General features: G+C 37.7%; 1 protein-coding gene and 1 non-coding gene across 2 annotated transcripts in view; one reads left to right on the top strand and one right to left on the bottom strand.

Annotated features, from left to right (window-relative positions):
- SLC26A8 (solute carrier family 26 member 8) overlaps positions 1-16,051 on the bottom strand; it is a 66,017-nt gene that overhangs the window by 20,373 nt on the left and 29,593 nt on the right. Inside the window, exons 7-9 of the mRNA XM_087437867.1 lie at positions 15,563-15,645; positions 3,534-3,681; positions 2,575-2,688 (exon numbers count right to left, since the gene is read on the bottom strand). Coding sequence (XP_087293993.1) covers positions 2,575-2,688; positions 3,534-3,681; positions 15,563-15,645 — 345 coding nt within the window. The remainder of the gene's footprint in view (positions 1-2,574; positions 2,689-3,533; positions 3,682-15,562; positions 15,646-16,051) is intronic.
- LOC147915694 (U6 spliceosomal RNA) lies at positions 12,067-12,173 on the top strand. The gene has a single exon (XR_015554196.1). It is a non-coding gene; the product is annotated as a U6 spliceosomal RNA (small nuclear RNA).

The following is a 16,051-nucleotide window of genomic DNA, read 5'->3' on the forward strand; positions in this document are numbered from 1 at the left end:
GTCCTTGGAAAGCAGAGAACAAGGAAAGGAACCCAATCGTGGTGAGCAGAGAAGCACAGAGTTCAGAACTGGAGGAGTAGGAAGGTGGAGTGGGGGACAGTCCAACTGGCCATAGGCCTGGGGCTCTTCACATCCCCTCTGCCATGGGCCTGCCAACACCTCAGACCCAGGCTGTGGCTGGAAGGGCCAACAGGTTGTGCTGCAACCAGTGAAGACAAGTGGGTTCTAGACAGTGAAAAGTTGAAGTGAAATCCAGACACATACACACAGTTTGTATTTATGCCAGATAGAAAAAAAAATAAAGCAGCCCTTGCTAGCAGGTCCTGTGTGAGAGGTTCAGAGCCAGCCTCCAAGCTTCTGTTTCCTGTAGTCCTGAGGAACTTTGAAGAAGTGGAGGTATTCTCAGGCAGAGTGAAACAAAAGTCCCTGGAGAGGAGGGGTGAAGAGAACACACAGTGCCGTGGGATGAAGAAGGCTGAATGAGTCTTAGAGGCCTTTGCTGGTCCAGATCAGAAATTCAGAGCAGAGGCTAGGTAGCTCCAATGTGTAGGGCCAGGGGCCAGCAGCATTCTCTGCTTGAACCAGTGATTTGCACTGGGTAAATCAGGGTCTCAGGGAAGGGCTTACCAGCATCCCTAGGGACATGCCTCCCTGTGAAGGGTCACTGCACCAGAGAGAGAGATGTCATTGGTAGGGGAGCATGCTGCACGGGAGAACAATGCAGCAGCAGAAAACAGAATGAGAGCCATGGACTGCCTTTGAGGCAGGCACTTTTCCCAGCGAGGCTGGAGGCTGATTCTGACCTGAAGCCCTCTTCCTTCCCTCCATCTATACATATCCTAGCCCTCTCTCAGTAATCCATCAACGGCCCCCTTCTTCCGTCAGTCTCCTTCTTGCAATATTATGGCACTTTTTATTTATTTTTTTTACTCTGCACTTAATTTTACTTACACTGTGATTTAGTTTTTTCCATCTTTTCTCCCCAAATTTATGTTGTGCGTATATACTGAACAAACAAAGTACGTTGTCAAAAGTTAGTAGGAATTAATGTCTGGAATTGCCATTTCCTTTTCTTCTTATCATAAAATCTTCTCATTTTGACTTCAAAGTTTTTGCACACTTGCATAGAACATCCTTCCTTTTAACATAATCCAACTTCCTTCTTTCTGTCAGAGAGTAGTGGAAAAGAGCTACACCGTTGGGGCCGGCCATTGGGGCCGGCCCCAACGGCGTAGCGGTTAAGCGCGCAGGCTCCACTGCTGGTGGCCCCGACCCCGGGCGCGCACCGACGCACTGCTTGTCAAGCCATGCTGAGGTGGCGTCCCACATAAAAGTGGAGGAAGATGGGCACAGATGTTAGCCCAGGGCCAGGCTTCCTCAGCAAAAAGAGGAGGATTGGCATGGATGTTAGCTCAGGGCTGATCTTCCTCACAAAAAAAAAAAAAAAAGAGCTACACGGTAAAGGCCAGTGCGTTGGGCAGAAGCTCTATCACAACAAAACTCAGTCCACATAAGATGATATGATGAGTTCTTACTCTAGACTCATGCTCGCACCCCTGCCTAACCCGACTTTTATTAGCTTTTACCTTATATTTCACCTATATTTACCGATGGACTGTGACACTTTATCTTTCCCCACTAAAATTTAGTGTCCATTCTTCTGACACTTCAGTTTCTGACCATCGCTGTACCTTCCTACCACGCTTCTGCGGCCTAAACTTGTCTTTGACCTTCTGTTGCTGTTTCTCTGCCTTCTGACCCTGACCCATTGCCTGGACTTGCTCCAGTTTCAATTCTGATAGTTCTTTGACATTTCATCATGCTACATAGCAGAGATGGCATGCTTCTCATGTTGTAAAGTAAATTTTATCTAGTCAGTTCAAAACTCACAAACATTGGACGTACAAAATCTCATGCCTGCAATTAGACAGAGTTTGCCTTTGGAGCCTTCTCTACCATCGTTTTCCCTTTCCCTCTCCCCTCCAACCCACTCGTACACTTACTTTACTAATTCAGAATACCTGAAGAAAGTCTGACCTAGATAAGTTTCATTTATACAAAGGTAGACGGGTCATAAAGTCCTTAGGCTCACCTAGACAAAGACCTTACTCTCTATCGTGAAAGCCTCTTGTCAAGCTCTTTGAGGAAGCCAGGAAAATTTCTAGTTCCGCTGCCAGCATGGAGAGAGTTGTATTATTGCTTTCCCATGCTAGGACTGAAAATATACCTCCCCATAGAAAAAAATGTTAATAGCTGATGGTTAGTTTACCTGAAATATTATCTTTTAGGTATGTTACATGGAAAATAGGTTTTTGTGGGCTAATATATAGAAACATTTTACATAGAATAATATTTTTATAGAAAATGACTTTCAAGTTCCACATTGACAAATAGCTTTTAAGACAAAATCTAAGCAAAATTAAGGCAAGCACGAAATCCAAATTCTTCCAAAAGAGTAAGCATAACATTAAAATAGTAACATGATTAAACGAATATAATCCTCTTCTATGAATATCCAGAGGAATAGACATAAATATCTTTATATATTAGAGATAAAATTCTATTTCAACACACCTGTTGTCTTCCTCCACATTTATCCTGGATAATAGTCCTGATTACAGCACCAGTAAACACACAAGATCTGAAAAATGAACTGACGACATTGCAAAGGCCGATGGCTATTAAATCCTGTAAAAAAATGGCAAACACTTTAGGCCCACTGTTGAAGAATGCTGATTTGAGTTTGGACTAAAGGTATACTGTCAATTTCTTATGTATGAAGATAGGATTGTTTACATCACTTCAAATAACACTGAAATATCCTTAGAAAGAACAAAGGGATGGCAAATCTGATTTCTAGATTAGGTTGAATCTTCATTTTTAGCTAGTGATCATGAAAGGAAAGCATTTTTTCAAAATGAGAAAATGAGACTTTTGCCTTAATATTCTCTTTCACGTGATCACTAGGACTTAGAATGACAGAGAGCAACAGTACTATTTTTTTTTCTTCCTTCCAGTATCCTAAAGGTCAAAGAGGGATACCTCTTGCCTCCACATTTCCCTTTTGAGTTCTAGGGAAAGGGCCAAACTTAGAATAGTTGGAGATAAAAAAAAAAAAAGATGAAGACTATTTCTGAGAGACCAACTTAAGCTAGTAGACTAGTTTTGGTATTCCATAGCATTTTTTATTGTGCCTCAGTATGTGGTGGACTTCTAAGGACTTGTTGGAAAGGAAGATAAAATTAAGAGGAGAGGAACCCTGCTAGCTTAACAGCATGAAGCCATATGTTATCTTCTTGCTTCCCTATACCACATCTTTTCTAGGATATGTGAATAACACTCATGCTAATTCAAGTGGCTTCAAAGTTAAGTATGCACACTTTTCAAAAAATCCTTTGGTAATTATAGTTCAAATTATAGTCCAAATGACTCCCTGGTTACAGAGGAATCCAGTCTTCCTGTTAGAGGAGACTCAGATCAGACAACAAAGACTTAAGGGTCAGAGGAAATAATAGAAAAGCCTGTCCTCTCACCTGGTTGGAATTGACATTGTAGTTATGGAAACTGGCAATCTTCTTGCCCAGAAATATGAGCAGAGAGGAGCTCACTATAGCTAAGGAGAAGGCTTGTAAAATAATTTCAGGAAGAATGTCCAAATCTGGCATTACAGGAAACAGGAAGCTGGAATAAAATGGTGGAATTATTCCCGGATAGCAGGAATCATTTATTGGCCCCTCACCCACTCCATCCTTATCACATTGGGCAGGCCTGTCCCTTTTTTAAAATATCAATAAGAGATAAGGAGAGCAACTGAGGCAGCAGCCTACCAGCAAACCAAGCCAAGTTACAAAAGACATTAACAAAACATGCTCTGCTTTCTTCCAGTTCAAGGTTTCTGCCATGTAGCAATGGCAACAAATAGGACAGGCAAAACTGTTAAGATTGATGAAAAATGGCTTATTTACACCGCTTGAGAGCATACCAGTGGGTAAGCAATAGGCAGATATCATATCTAAAATGGTTTAGAGCTAAAGCTCAATGAATTCCCTTCTATTCACACTCAAATTTTCAGGGTATAATTTTAGTCATCATCCTTTATACAAATTACTTCCAATTCTATCAATGCCTTCCCTCCTGTAGTTTTTTTTTCCAATTTTTTTTTTTTTGGTGAGGAAGACCGGCCCTGAGCTAACATCTACTGCCAATCCTCCTCCTTTTTTTCCCCAAAGCCCCAGTAGATAGTTGTATGTTATAGTTGCACACCTTCTAGTTGCTGTATGTGGGACACAGCCTCAGCCTGGCCTGACAAGCAGTGCATCAGTTTGCACCCGGGATCCGAACCCGGGCCGCCAGTAGAGGAGTGTGTGCACTTAACCGGTAAGCCACCAGGCCAGCCCCTCCAATTTTTCTATTGTGGTAAAATATGCACAACATGAAATTTACCATCTTTTCCATTTTTTTGTGTACAGTTCAGTGGTATTAAATACATTCATAACGTGCAACCATCACCACCATTCACTCTATAACTCTTTTCATCTTGTAAAATGGAAACTATATCCATTAATCAATGTCTCCATTTCCCCCTCCCCCCAGCCCTGGCAACCACCCTTATACTTTCTATCTCTATGATTTGCTACTCTAAGTATCTCATATAAGTGGAAGCATACAGTATTTACCTTTTTGTGATTGGTTTATTTCACTCAGCATAATGTCCTCAAGGTTCATCCATGTTGTAGTATATGTCAGAATTTACCTCCTTTTTAAGGCTGAATAATATTCTATTGTGTATATACATATATCTATCTATCACATTTTGCTTATCCGTTCATCTGTTGATGGACACTTGTGGTTTCTTCCACATTTTAGCTATTGTGAATAATGTTGCTATGAACATGGGTGCACAAATATCTCTTTGAGATCCTGTTTTCTATTTTGGGAGTTATATATCCAGAAGTAGAATTGCTGGATCATATGGTAATTCTATTTTTAATTTTTTGAGGAACCGCCATACTGCTTTCCAGAGTGGCTGTACCATTTTACATTGCCACTAACAGTGCACAAGTGTTCCATATTCCCCACATCCTCACCAACACTTGTTATTTTCTGTCTTTTTTTTTTTTTATAGTAGCCATCCTACTGTGTATGAGGTGGTATCTCATTGTAGTTTTTATTTGTATTTCCCAAATGATTAGTGATGTTGAGCATCTTATCATGTGCTTATCGGCCATTTGTATATTTTCTTTGGAAAAATGTCTATTCAAATCCTTTCTCCATTTTTTGAGTCAGGTTGTTTATTTTGTTGTTAGGTTTTAGGAGTTCTCTCTCTATTTTGGATATAATCCCTTATCAGATATATGGCTTGCAAATATTTTCTCCTATTCTATGGTTTGCCTTTTTACTATGTTGATACTGTCTTTTTGTGTGTGTGTGTGTGAGGAAGATTAGCCCCAAGCTAATATCCATTGCCAATCCTCCTCTTTTTGCTGAGAAAAATTGGCCCTGAGCTAACATCCATGCCCATCTTCCTCTACCTTATATGTGGGACACCTGCCACAGCATGGCTTGATAAGCAGTGTGTAGATCCACACCTGGGATCCAAACCTGTGAACCCCAGGCCACCGAAGTGGAGCGTGCGAACTTAACCACTATTCCACCAGGCAGCCCTGACAGTGTCTTTTGATGCACAAAAGTTTTTAATTTTCATGAAGTCCAATTTGTCTATTTTTTCTTTCATTGCCTGTGCCTTTTGGTGCCATATCCAAGAAATCGTTGTCAAATCCAATGTCATGAAGCTTTTATCCTATGTTTTCTTCTAAGAGTTTTATAGTTTTAGGTCTTTGATCCATTTTGAGCTAATTTTTGTATACAGTGTTATGTAACAGTTCAACTTCATTCTTTTGTATGTGGATATCCAGTTTTCCCAGTACCACTTGTTGGAAAGATTGTCCTTTTCCCACTGAATCGTCTTGGCATCCTTGTCATTTTACCATATATGCAAGAGTTTGTTTCTGGGCTCTCCATTTCATTCCATTGGTCAGTGTGTCTGTCTTGATGCTGGTACCACACTGTTTTGATTATTGTAGCTTTGTAATGAGTTTTGAAATTAGGAAGTGTAAATCTTCCAACTTGGTTCTTCTTTTTCAGGATTTCTTTGGCTATTCAGGATTCCTTGAGATTCTGAATGAATTTTAGGATAGGTTTTTTTATTCTGCAAAAAAAAATGTCATTGGGATTTTGATAGCGATTGAATTCAATCTGTAGACTGCTTTGGGCAGTACTGACATCTTAACAATATCGAGTCTTCCAATTCATGAACATGGGGTATAGTTTCATTTATTTATGTCTTCTTTAATTTCTTTCATCAATGTTTTGTAGCTTTCGTTGTACAAGTCTTTCACCTCCTTGGCTAATTCCTAACAATTTTATTCTTTTTGATGCTATAGTAAATGGAATTATTTTCATAATTTCCTTTTTAGATTGTTCACTGTTAGTGTATAGAAAAGTTACTGATACTGACTTTTGTGTGTTGACTTTGTGTCCTGCTACTTTGCTGAATTTGTTTATTAGTTCTAACACTTTTTTTGTGTGGACTCTTTATGGTTTTCTACATACAGAATCATATCACCTGCAAACAGAGATAATTTTACTTCTTCCTTTCCAATTTGGATGCCTTTTTTTTCTTTTTCATGCCTTATTGCCATGGCCAGAATTCCCAGTACTATGTTGAAAAGAAGTGGTGAAAGTGGGTGTCTTGCCTTGTTCCTGACTTAGAGGAAAAGCTTTCAGTCTTTCACCATTGAGTGTTATGTTTGCTGTGGATTTTTCATATATGGCTTTTATTATGTTGAGGCAGTTTCCTTCTATTCCTAGTTTGTTGAGTGTTTTTATCATGAAAGGGTATTGAATTTTGTCAAATGCTTTTTATGCATCAACTCAGATGATCATGTTTTTTTTTCTTTCATTCTGTTAATGTGGTGTATTACATTGATCTATTTTTGTGTGTTGAACCATCCTTGTATTCTATGAATAAATCCCACTTCTTAGTGGTGTATGATCCTTTTAATATCTTGCTGAATTTGGTTTTCTAGTTATTTTTGAGGACTTTTACATCAATGTTCATAAGTTTTCTTTTCTTATAGTGTATTTGTCTGGCTTTGGTACCAGGGTAAGCGTGACCTCATAGAATGAGCTGGGAAGTGTTTCTCTCAGTTTTTTTTGGAAAAGTTTGAGAAGGATTGGTATTAGTTCTTTAAATGCTTGGCATTTATTTCTGTTATTGATCTCTAACTTCATCCCATTGTGGTCAGAGAAGATACTTTGTATGATTATCTTTCTAAATCTATTGAGACTTAATTTGCAGCCTAACATGTGGTCTATCCTGGAAAATGTCCCATGTGCACTTAAGAAGAATGTGTATGCTGCTGTTGAGTAGAGTATTCTGTACAAGTCCATTAGATGTAGTTGGTCTATCATGTTGGTTAAGTCCTCTATTTTCTTACTTATCTTCTGCCTGGTTGTTCTAGCCATTATTGAGAGTGGGGTATTGAAGTTGCCAAGTATTATTGTAGAACTGTCTATTTTTCCCTTCAATTCTGTCAGTTTTGCTTCATGTATTTTGATGGTCTATCATTAGATGCTTATGTTTATAAGTGTTATATCTTCTTACTGTACTGGATCTTTCATAACATATGATGTCCTTGTCTCTTGTAAACTTTTTAAATTTAAAATATATTTTGTCTGATATTGTATACTCACTCCTGCTCTCTTTTAGTTACTATTTGCATGGAATATCTTTTCGCATCCTTTCACTTTCAATCTATTTGTGTCTTTGGATCTAAAATGTGTCTTTTGCAGACAGCACATAGTTGGATAATGTGTTTTTATCCATTCTGCCAATCTCTGTCTTTTGACCGGAGAGGTTGATCCATTTACTTTTAAAGTAATTACTGATAAGGAGGGACTTACTTCTGTCATTTTACTAATTGTTGTCTATATGCCTTATAGCTTTATTTGTCTTCATTTCCTGCATTACTGTCTTCTTTTATGTTTTGTTGATTTTTTTCTTGTAGTGAAATGTTTAAATTTCTTTCTAATTTCCTTTCGTGTATATTCTACAGCTATTTTCTTTGTAGTTACCATGGGGATTATATTTAACAACCTAAAGTTATAACACTCTAATTTGAATTTATGACAGCTTAACTTTAATAACATAGAAAGACTCTGAGCCTTCATAGCTCTATCTGCATCCCTTTTGGTTATTGATGTCACAAAATTACATCTTTATGCATTGTGTACTCCAAAACATAAATGAATAATTCTTTTAAATGCACTAGTTTCTTAAATTATATAGAAAACAAAATGTGAAGTTACAAACTATTGTTATAATAATACTAGCCTTTATAATTGCCCAATATTTACCTTTATTGAGATCTTTATTTCTTCATATGGCTTCAAGTCACTGTCTAGTGTCCTTTCATTTCACCTTGCAGGACTCCCTTGAACATCTCTTGCAGGGCAGGTCTAGTGGTAATGAACTCCCTCAGCTTTTGTTTTTCTGGAAATGTCTTAATTTTTCCTTCATTTTTGAAGGACAGTTTTGCTGAATATAGGATTCTTGGTTGACAATTTTTTTCTTTTAGCACTACATATCAGCCCACTGCATTGTGGCCTCCAAAATTGAGGGACTCACACTTTTCCATTTCAAAACTTACTACAAAGCTATAGTAATTAAGACTGGCTTAAGGATAGACATATAAAACAGTGGAATAGAATTTCAGAAATAAACCCAAACGTTTTTTGTTAATTGACTTTCAACAAGGGCGCCAAGACCATTCAATTGGAAAAAGAACAGTCTCTTTACCAAATGGTGCTGGGACAACTGGATATTCTCACCCAAAAGAATGAAGTCAGACCCCTATCTTACAACATATAGACAATGAACTCACAATGGATCATAGACCTAAATGTAACACCTAAAACTCTTGGAAGGGGCCGGCCCTGTGGTTTAGCGGTTAAGTGTGCATGCTCCGCTACTGGTGGCCCGGGTTCGGATCCCGGGCGCGCACCGACGCACCGCTTCTCCGGCCATGCTGAGGCTGCATCCCACATGCAGCAACTAGAAGGATGTGCAGGGCTGGCCCTGTGGCTTAGCGGTTAAGTGCGCACGCTCTGCTGCTGGCGACCCGGGTTCGGATCCCGGGCGCGCACCGACGCACCACTTCTCTGGCCATGCTGAGGCTGCGTCCCACATACATCAACTAGAAGGATGTGCAGCTATGACATACAACTATCTATTAGGGTTTTGGGGGGAAAAAAATAAATAAATAAAATCTTTAAAAAAAAAAAAAAAGAAGGATGTGCAACTGTGACACACAACTATCTACTGGGGCTTTGGGGCAAAAAAAAAGGAGGAGGATTGGCCATAGATATTAGCTCAGAGCCAGTCTTCCTCAGCAAAAAGAGGAGGATTAGCATGGATGTTAGCTCAGGGCTGATCTTCTTCACACACACACAAAAAACTCTTGGAAGAAAAGACAGGGGTAAATCATCATGACTTTGGATTAGGCAATGGTTTCTTAGATATAACGCCAAAAGCACAAATGACAAAAGAAAAAATAAATTGGACTTCATCAAAATTAAAAACCTTTGTTTCTCAAATGATCTATCAAGAAAGTGAAAAGACAGCCCAAGGAACGGGAGAAAATATTTGCAAATCATATATCTGATAAGGGTCTGGTGTCCAGACTATACAACGAACTCCTACAGCTCAACAACAAAAAGACAGATAACCCAATTAAAAATAGTCTAAGGACTTGAATAAACATTTCTCCAAAAACGATATACAAATGACCAGTAAGCACGTAAAAAGATGCTGAACATCATTAGTCATTTTGTTGTTAGTGCCGTCAATTTGATTCTGACTCCTAGCGACCCTGTGTACAGCTGAGCGGAACTCTGCCCGGTCTTTTTGCACCATCTTCTCACCTTCCAGCGCTATATCAGAAAATGCTCCACTGCTATTCATAGGGTTTTCATGGCCAATTTTTTCAGAAGTAGGTGGCCAGGTCCTTCTTCCTAGTCAGTCTTAGGCTGGAAGCTCCACTGAAACCTGTCTACCATTGGTGACACTGCTAGTATTTGAAATACTGGTGGTATACAGCAACAAGCAGCTGCCACAGTATGACAACTGACAGATGGGTGGTGTGGTTCCTTGACTAGGAAATGAACCCAGGCCATGGTGGTGAGAGCACCAAATCTTAACCACTAAACCACCAGGGCATTAGTCATTAGGGAAACGTAAATCAAAGCCAGAGTAACATACAACTTCATATTTACTAGGAGGAGGAGGAGGAGAATAATGATAATATAACAAGTGTTGGTGAGGATATTGGAAACTTGGTGCGTTGGTGGGAATGTAAAATGGTGCAGCTGCTGTGGAAAATAGTTTGGCAGTTCCTTAACAAGTTAAACATAGAATTACCATATGATCCAGCAAATCTACTCCTAGGTATGTACTCAAAAGAAATGAAAATAAGTGCTCAAAGAAAAACTTGCACATGAATGTTCATAGCAGCACTATTCATAATAACCAAAAGTTGGAAATAACTGAAATGTCCATGAACTGATGAATGGATTAAGAAAATATGATATGTCCATATAATGGAATATTATTCAGCCAAAGATAGGAATGATCCACGGTACAACATGGATGAATCTTGAAAACATTATGCTAAGTGAAAGAAGGAAGAGTCAAAAGAGCACATATTATATGATTCCATTTATATGAAATATCCAGAATAGGCAAATCCATAGAGACAGATAGTAGATTAGTGGTGGCCAAGGGCTGTGGAGGGGGGCAATTGGGAGTGCTAATGGGTACAGGGCTCCTTTTTGGGGTGATAAGATATTTAAAAATTAGATAGTGGTGATGGTTGCACAACTTTGAGAATATACTAAAAATCCACTGAATTGTATACTTTAAAATGGTGAATTTTATGGAATGTGAATTATATATCAATAAAGCTGTTATTAAGACAAGATAATAAGAGAATATTATAAATAAGTTTAGATTATAAATATTATAAATATTAAATATAAATAAATAAAATAATATAAATATTATAAATATTATAAGTAACTTAGATTAAATAGACAAATTCTTTGAGTCACCAAAACTAACAAAGTAGTCTCAAGAAGAAATAGATATCCTGGTTCATAGACAATGATTATATAATTTAATAATAGTTTTATTTAATATATAGCCCATTAAACAATTGAATATGTAGTTAAGAACCATCCCACAACGAAAACTCCAGGCCTAAATATCTTTACTGATGAATTCTACCAAATATTTAAGAAAAAAATAATGCCAATTCTATAGAAACTCTTCCAAAAATTGAAGATGAGAGAATATATCTCAAATCCTTTTTATGATGTCAGCATTACTCTTATACCAAAACCAGACACAGATATTACAAGAAAAGAAAATCTCAGGCCAATATCCTTCATGAATATAAGTTCAAAAATTCTTAACATCATTTTAGCAAATCAATATATAAAATAACACATCATGACCAAGTGAGGTTTATCCCAGGATGTAATGTTGGTTTAACATTCAAAAATCAATCATGATACTAACAGACAAAAAAAAAAAAAAGAAAAGAAATCTTCATGATTTGGGAGGCAATCTTGTTTTTCTATAAATCCATAGTAGAATAATCCTTTAAACTGAATTTGGAAGCACAAATATGCTTCGGTTTCCATGTCTCTAGATTTACTTTCTAAGTTAAAAAAAATCTTCTAAATGTTTTAGATAAGGTTTGTTATTTGAAATGTTTATTTTCTGATTATTTTTATCATTTCATCTAGATACAGATATATGACTCAATAATTGAATAATTGAAATTTACTTCTGAAATTTTGTGTAAAATCGAAGTTCAGTAAAATGAACAATGTAGTAAATACACTTTGGAAAATTATTTTAAAAGAAATTTTTTGATGTACTTTTAATTCCTTATCTAATTAAATTTTCTTATTAATTCATGCATTTTAAATTTCATTTTCCTTGTGCTCGCTTCGGCAGCACATATACTAAAATTGGAACGATACAGAGAAGATTAGCATGGCCCCTGCGCAAGGATGACATGCAAATTCGTGAAGTGTTCCATATTTTTATGTAATCTATGCAGAAATAGAAGTATAATGATGTACACCTGAACTTTATACAATGTTGTAAACCAATGTTACTGCAATAAACAAAAAATTTTTTAAAATAATAATAAATAAATTTCATTTTCCTTAAAGTAGGAAGCATCACTTTTAGCACCCAAAGTGCTATCTCCCCCATCTTCCCCTTTCTCACTATTATTATGTGCATGAATCTAAATTTCTATTTTTTTCTTTTCTTTCTTTTTTTTTTTTTGGTGAGGAAGATTGGCCCTGAGCTAACATCTGTTGCCAATCCTCCTCTTTTTACTGAGGAAGATTGGCCCTGGGCTAACCTCCGTGCCCATCTTCCTCTACTTTATATGTGGGATGCTGCCACAGCATGGCTTGATAAGCAGTGCATAAGTCCATGCCCTGGATCCAAACCCGTGAACCCCACGCCGCCGAAGTGGAGTGTGCTAATTTAACCACTATGCCGCTGGGCCAGACCCTCCTATTTTTGAATATCTTTATCTGTACCATCCAATTATATCTATTTTAATTCCCTATTTATAACGTACTAATAACTTACAAGCACCTTGGTGTTTTCCAGGTAATAAGCTAGACAGGAATATAACTAGATGCTCAAAGGCAGATATTTAACTTTTTGTTGAATTTCCCCTTTTAAGAAGTTAGGTAAGAACAAATGGGACAAGAAACAAAGGAAATGCAAAAGAACCAGAAAATAAGTGACAAAACAGCAATATTAAGCCCTCATATATCAATAATTACCCTAAATGTAAATGGATTGAACTCTCCGATCAAAAGATACAGAGTGGCAGGATGGATTAAAAAGCAAGACCCAACAATATGCTGCCTCCAGGAAACACATCTCAGCTCTAAAGACAAGCACAGGCTCAGAGTGAAGGGATGGAAGACAATACTCCAAGCTAATGGCAAACAAAAGAAAGCAGGTGTTGCCATTCTCATATCAGACAAAGTAGACTTCAAGATAAAACAGGTTAAGAGAAACAAAGAAGGGCTATATATAATGATAAAAGGGACACTCCACCAAGAAGACCTATCACTTATAAATATATATGCACCCAACATAGGAGCACCAAAGTACGTAAAGCAACTGTTAACAAACCTAAAAGGAGACATTAAGAACAACACAATAATAGTAGGGGATCTTAATACCCCACTTACATCCATGGGTAGATCATCCAGACAAAAAGTCAATAAAGAAATAGTGGACTTAAATGAAAAACTGGACGAGATGGACCTAGTAGACATATACAGAGCACTCCATCCAAAACAGCTGACTACACATTCTTCTCAAGCATGCATGGAACATTCTCAAGGATAGACCATATGTTGGGAAACAAAGCAAGCCTCAATAAATTTAAGAAGATTGAAATCATAACAAGCATCTTTTCAGACCATAAGGCTATGAAACTGGAAATGAACCATAAAAAAAAAAATTGGGAAAGTGACAAAAATGTGGAGATTAAACAACATGCTACTGAACAACCAATGGATCATTGTTGAAATTAAAGGAGAAATCAAAAACTATCTGGAAACAAACGAAAATGAAAATATGCCATATCAAACCATATGGGATGCAGCAAAAGCGGTCCTGAGAGGGAAACTCATAGCGATGCAAGCCCACCTTAACAAACAAGAGAAAGCCAAAATAAGCAACCTTAAATTACACCTAACAGAACTAGAAAAAGAAGAACAAACAAAGCCCAAAGTCAGCAAAAGGAGAGAAATAATAAAAATCAGAGCAGAAATAAATGAAATTGAGACAAAAAAAACAGTAGAAAGGATTAATGAAACAAAGAGTTGGTTCTTTGAGAAGAAGTTAGGTAAGAATATGGCTGTCCCAAAGAGGTATACAGTAAATGGAATTTATTGCCCAAATCTATGTTAGTAAACCTTAAATATTTAGTATGATAACACAAACTACTCTGTTTCCTTCCTGCTGTTCTCTGTAATGTTCAATTCTTTGTTAGCAGTTTAGGTTAAAAGAGGACACGGACATGGAAGGAACTAACTTAAACTGTTCAATTTTTCTAGTCCATAGCAACCTTGGATAAATACATAATAAAAAAGGAAGTTCAAAGCAATACCTAAAATTAGATTTTTGAAATGCTCACTTGTCTATCTATATCTTTGAATTTTCTGATAAAATGTGTGCAAAAGTTGACTGTATGGTTTTCAAGTCATTAAAACAGAAGCATACTGAGTAAGTACAACAGGGTAGTTATAATCATAGATTTTGGAATTAAACGGAAATGGGTTCGAATAGTAGCTCTGCCACTGACCAGCTTTGTGATCTTGGATAAGTAATTTAAACTTGGTAAGCCTTAGTTTCCTCAGCCATGAAAAGAAGATAATACCTACCTCATAGAATTACTGTGAGGAGCAAATGAAATAAAATAATGTAAAGCATCGATTGCATTGTTGTTCTTGTTACTTTTTTCTGATGGCAGAGACCAAGTAAGTCTTATCTATCGTTGTGTTCCCCTGTACTTAGGTGGTCTGCTCTGTGCATTTTTTTTTTAATTGAACAGAATTTGAAATGGATTTAGCCATCATCAGATTTCACTGAGAACAGGTAGGATATGAGACTAATTCAATCTAGTTGTGTCAAAGTAGCCTAGGTTTTGTTATCCTTGGGGGTTAGCTGGTATCGCTGACCCTTTGCAGTATTCCCTATCGACCAGAATAAGGAAACGAACAATGCTCTTCAAAAGCTTGCCTGTGAATCAACAAACTGCAGTATATTGCCTTTCTTAGCTAAAGTGATTCATCTGATCAAGGTTAAAGAAATTATAATTTCCTAACAGAAACAAGAGTGATGCCCCATAGTCACTGGTAGGAATTATAATGTAAATTAATTGCGAGTCCTTAAGAACTCCATGTGTCGGCTATTTGAAGATAGCTGTCTACTCAGAGTAATAAAATAATGTTGTTCAAGGACACTGATTCAGTCTAAGTCGGTGAAAATAGAAGGAATGCTCATCTCCTGAGCACTGAGCCCCAGGAGAGAGGCATCCCTTGTCCCGTCCTTGAGAATTAATCAGATGGGTATGGAGGTTGAGAAGGTCCATATGTGCTAAGAAAACAATGCATGAGTCTCTGGTATTCAGTGCATCCAACAGTTTACTTGGGTAAGGGGATTGGCTCAACAGTGGGAAGAGAGCCTGCGGTTGACCAGAGAAGAAAGGAGGGGTTGTCCTAGCTCTTCTCGTCTCATGAACCTCTGTGTTGTAAAATGAATTTGAACCTATGACCCGAATCTGGCTGTAGCCAGAGACTGGTAGTGGAGGATGTCAATCAGGCTGTGTGGTCAGATGCTAAGAGAAGGTAACAGAAACGAAAAAGTAGTCTTGAAAGTGGAGTTACCGACCTATAAGGAATCATATCAATAAGCGTCCCGCTGGTTTCTGTGGCCATGTTTATCTTGTTTGCAAACACAGTGAAGCCAAGAATCTGTAGGGGTTAAAAAAAAACAAAAAAGGTATATAATCATCTACATATTGTGTATTGCTTCCAGGAGCAGAGGTGCCCATAGCCTCTGGCAGGACAGGGAAAGAAATATGTGGCAGTCCCTATGCATGAAGGCTGGCAAGAGAGGCAGGGCCAGATCAGTGGAGCCAGAAAGGCAGAAGTCCTCCCCGACTCTGGTTCCCTGAGCTCTTTTTAGCATTGTAGCCAGAGTGAAAAGCAACTTCAGCCTTGGTCTCTGACATAATAATGGGAACAAATGGAGGCCCTGGACTTCTCTTTCTTCACCAATTTTAAACATCTAGACCAAATATAAACATGTTTTCAGGTAATAGCTGTATCAAGCCCTCAATTTTAAAAGTTTTTAGACCTAGGCACACTGCACCAATAT

The sequence above is a fragment of the Ceratotherium simum genome, chromosome 13 (assembly GCF_057802395.1).
Source record: "Ceratotherium simum simum isolate JZ-2026a chromosome 13, ASM5780239v1, whole genome shotgun sequence".
NCBI classification, from domain to species: domain Eukaryota; kingdom Metazoa; phylum Chordata; class Mammalia; order Perissodactyla; family Rhinocerotidae; genus Ceratotherium; species Ceratotherium simum.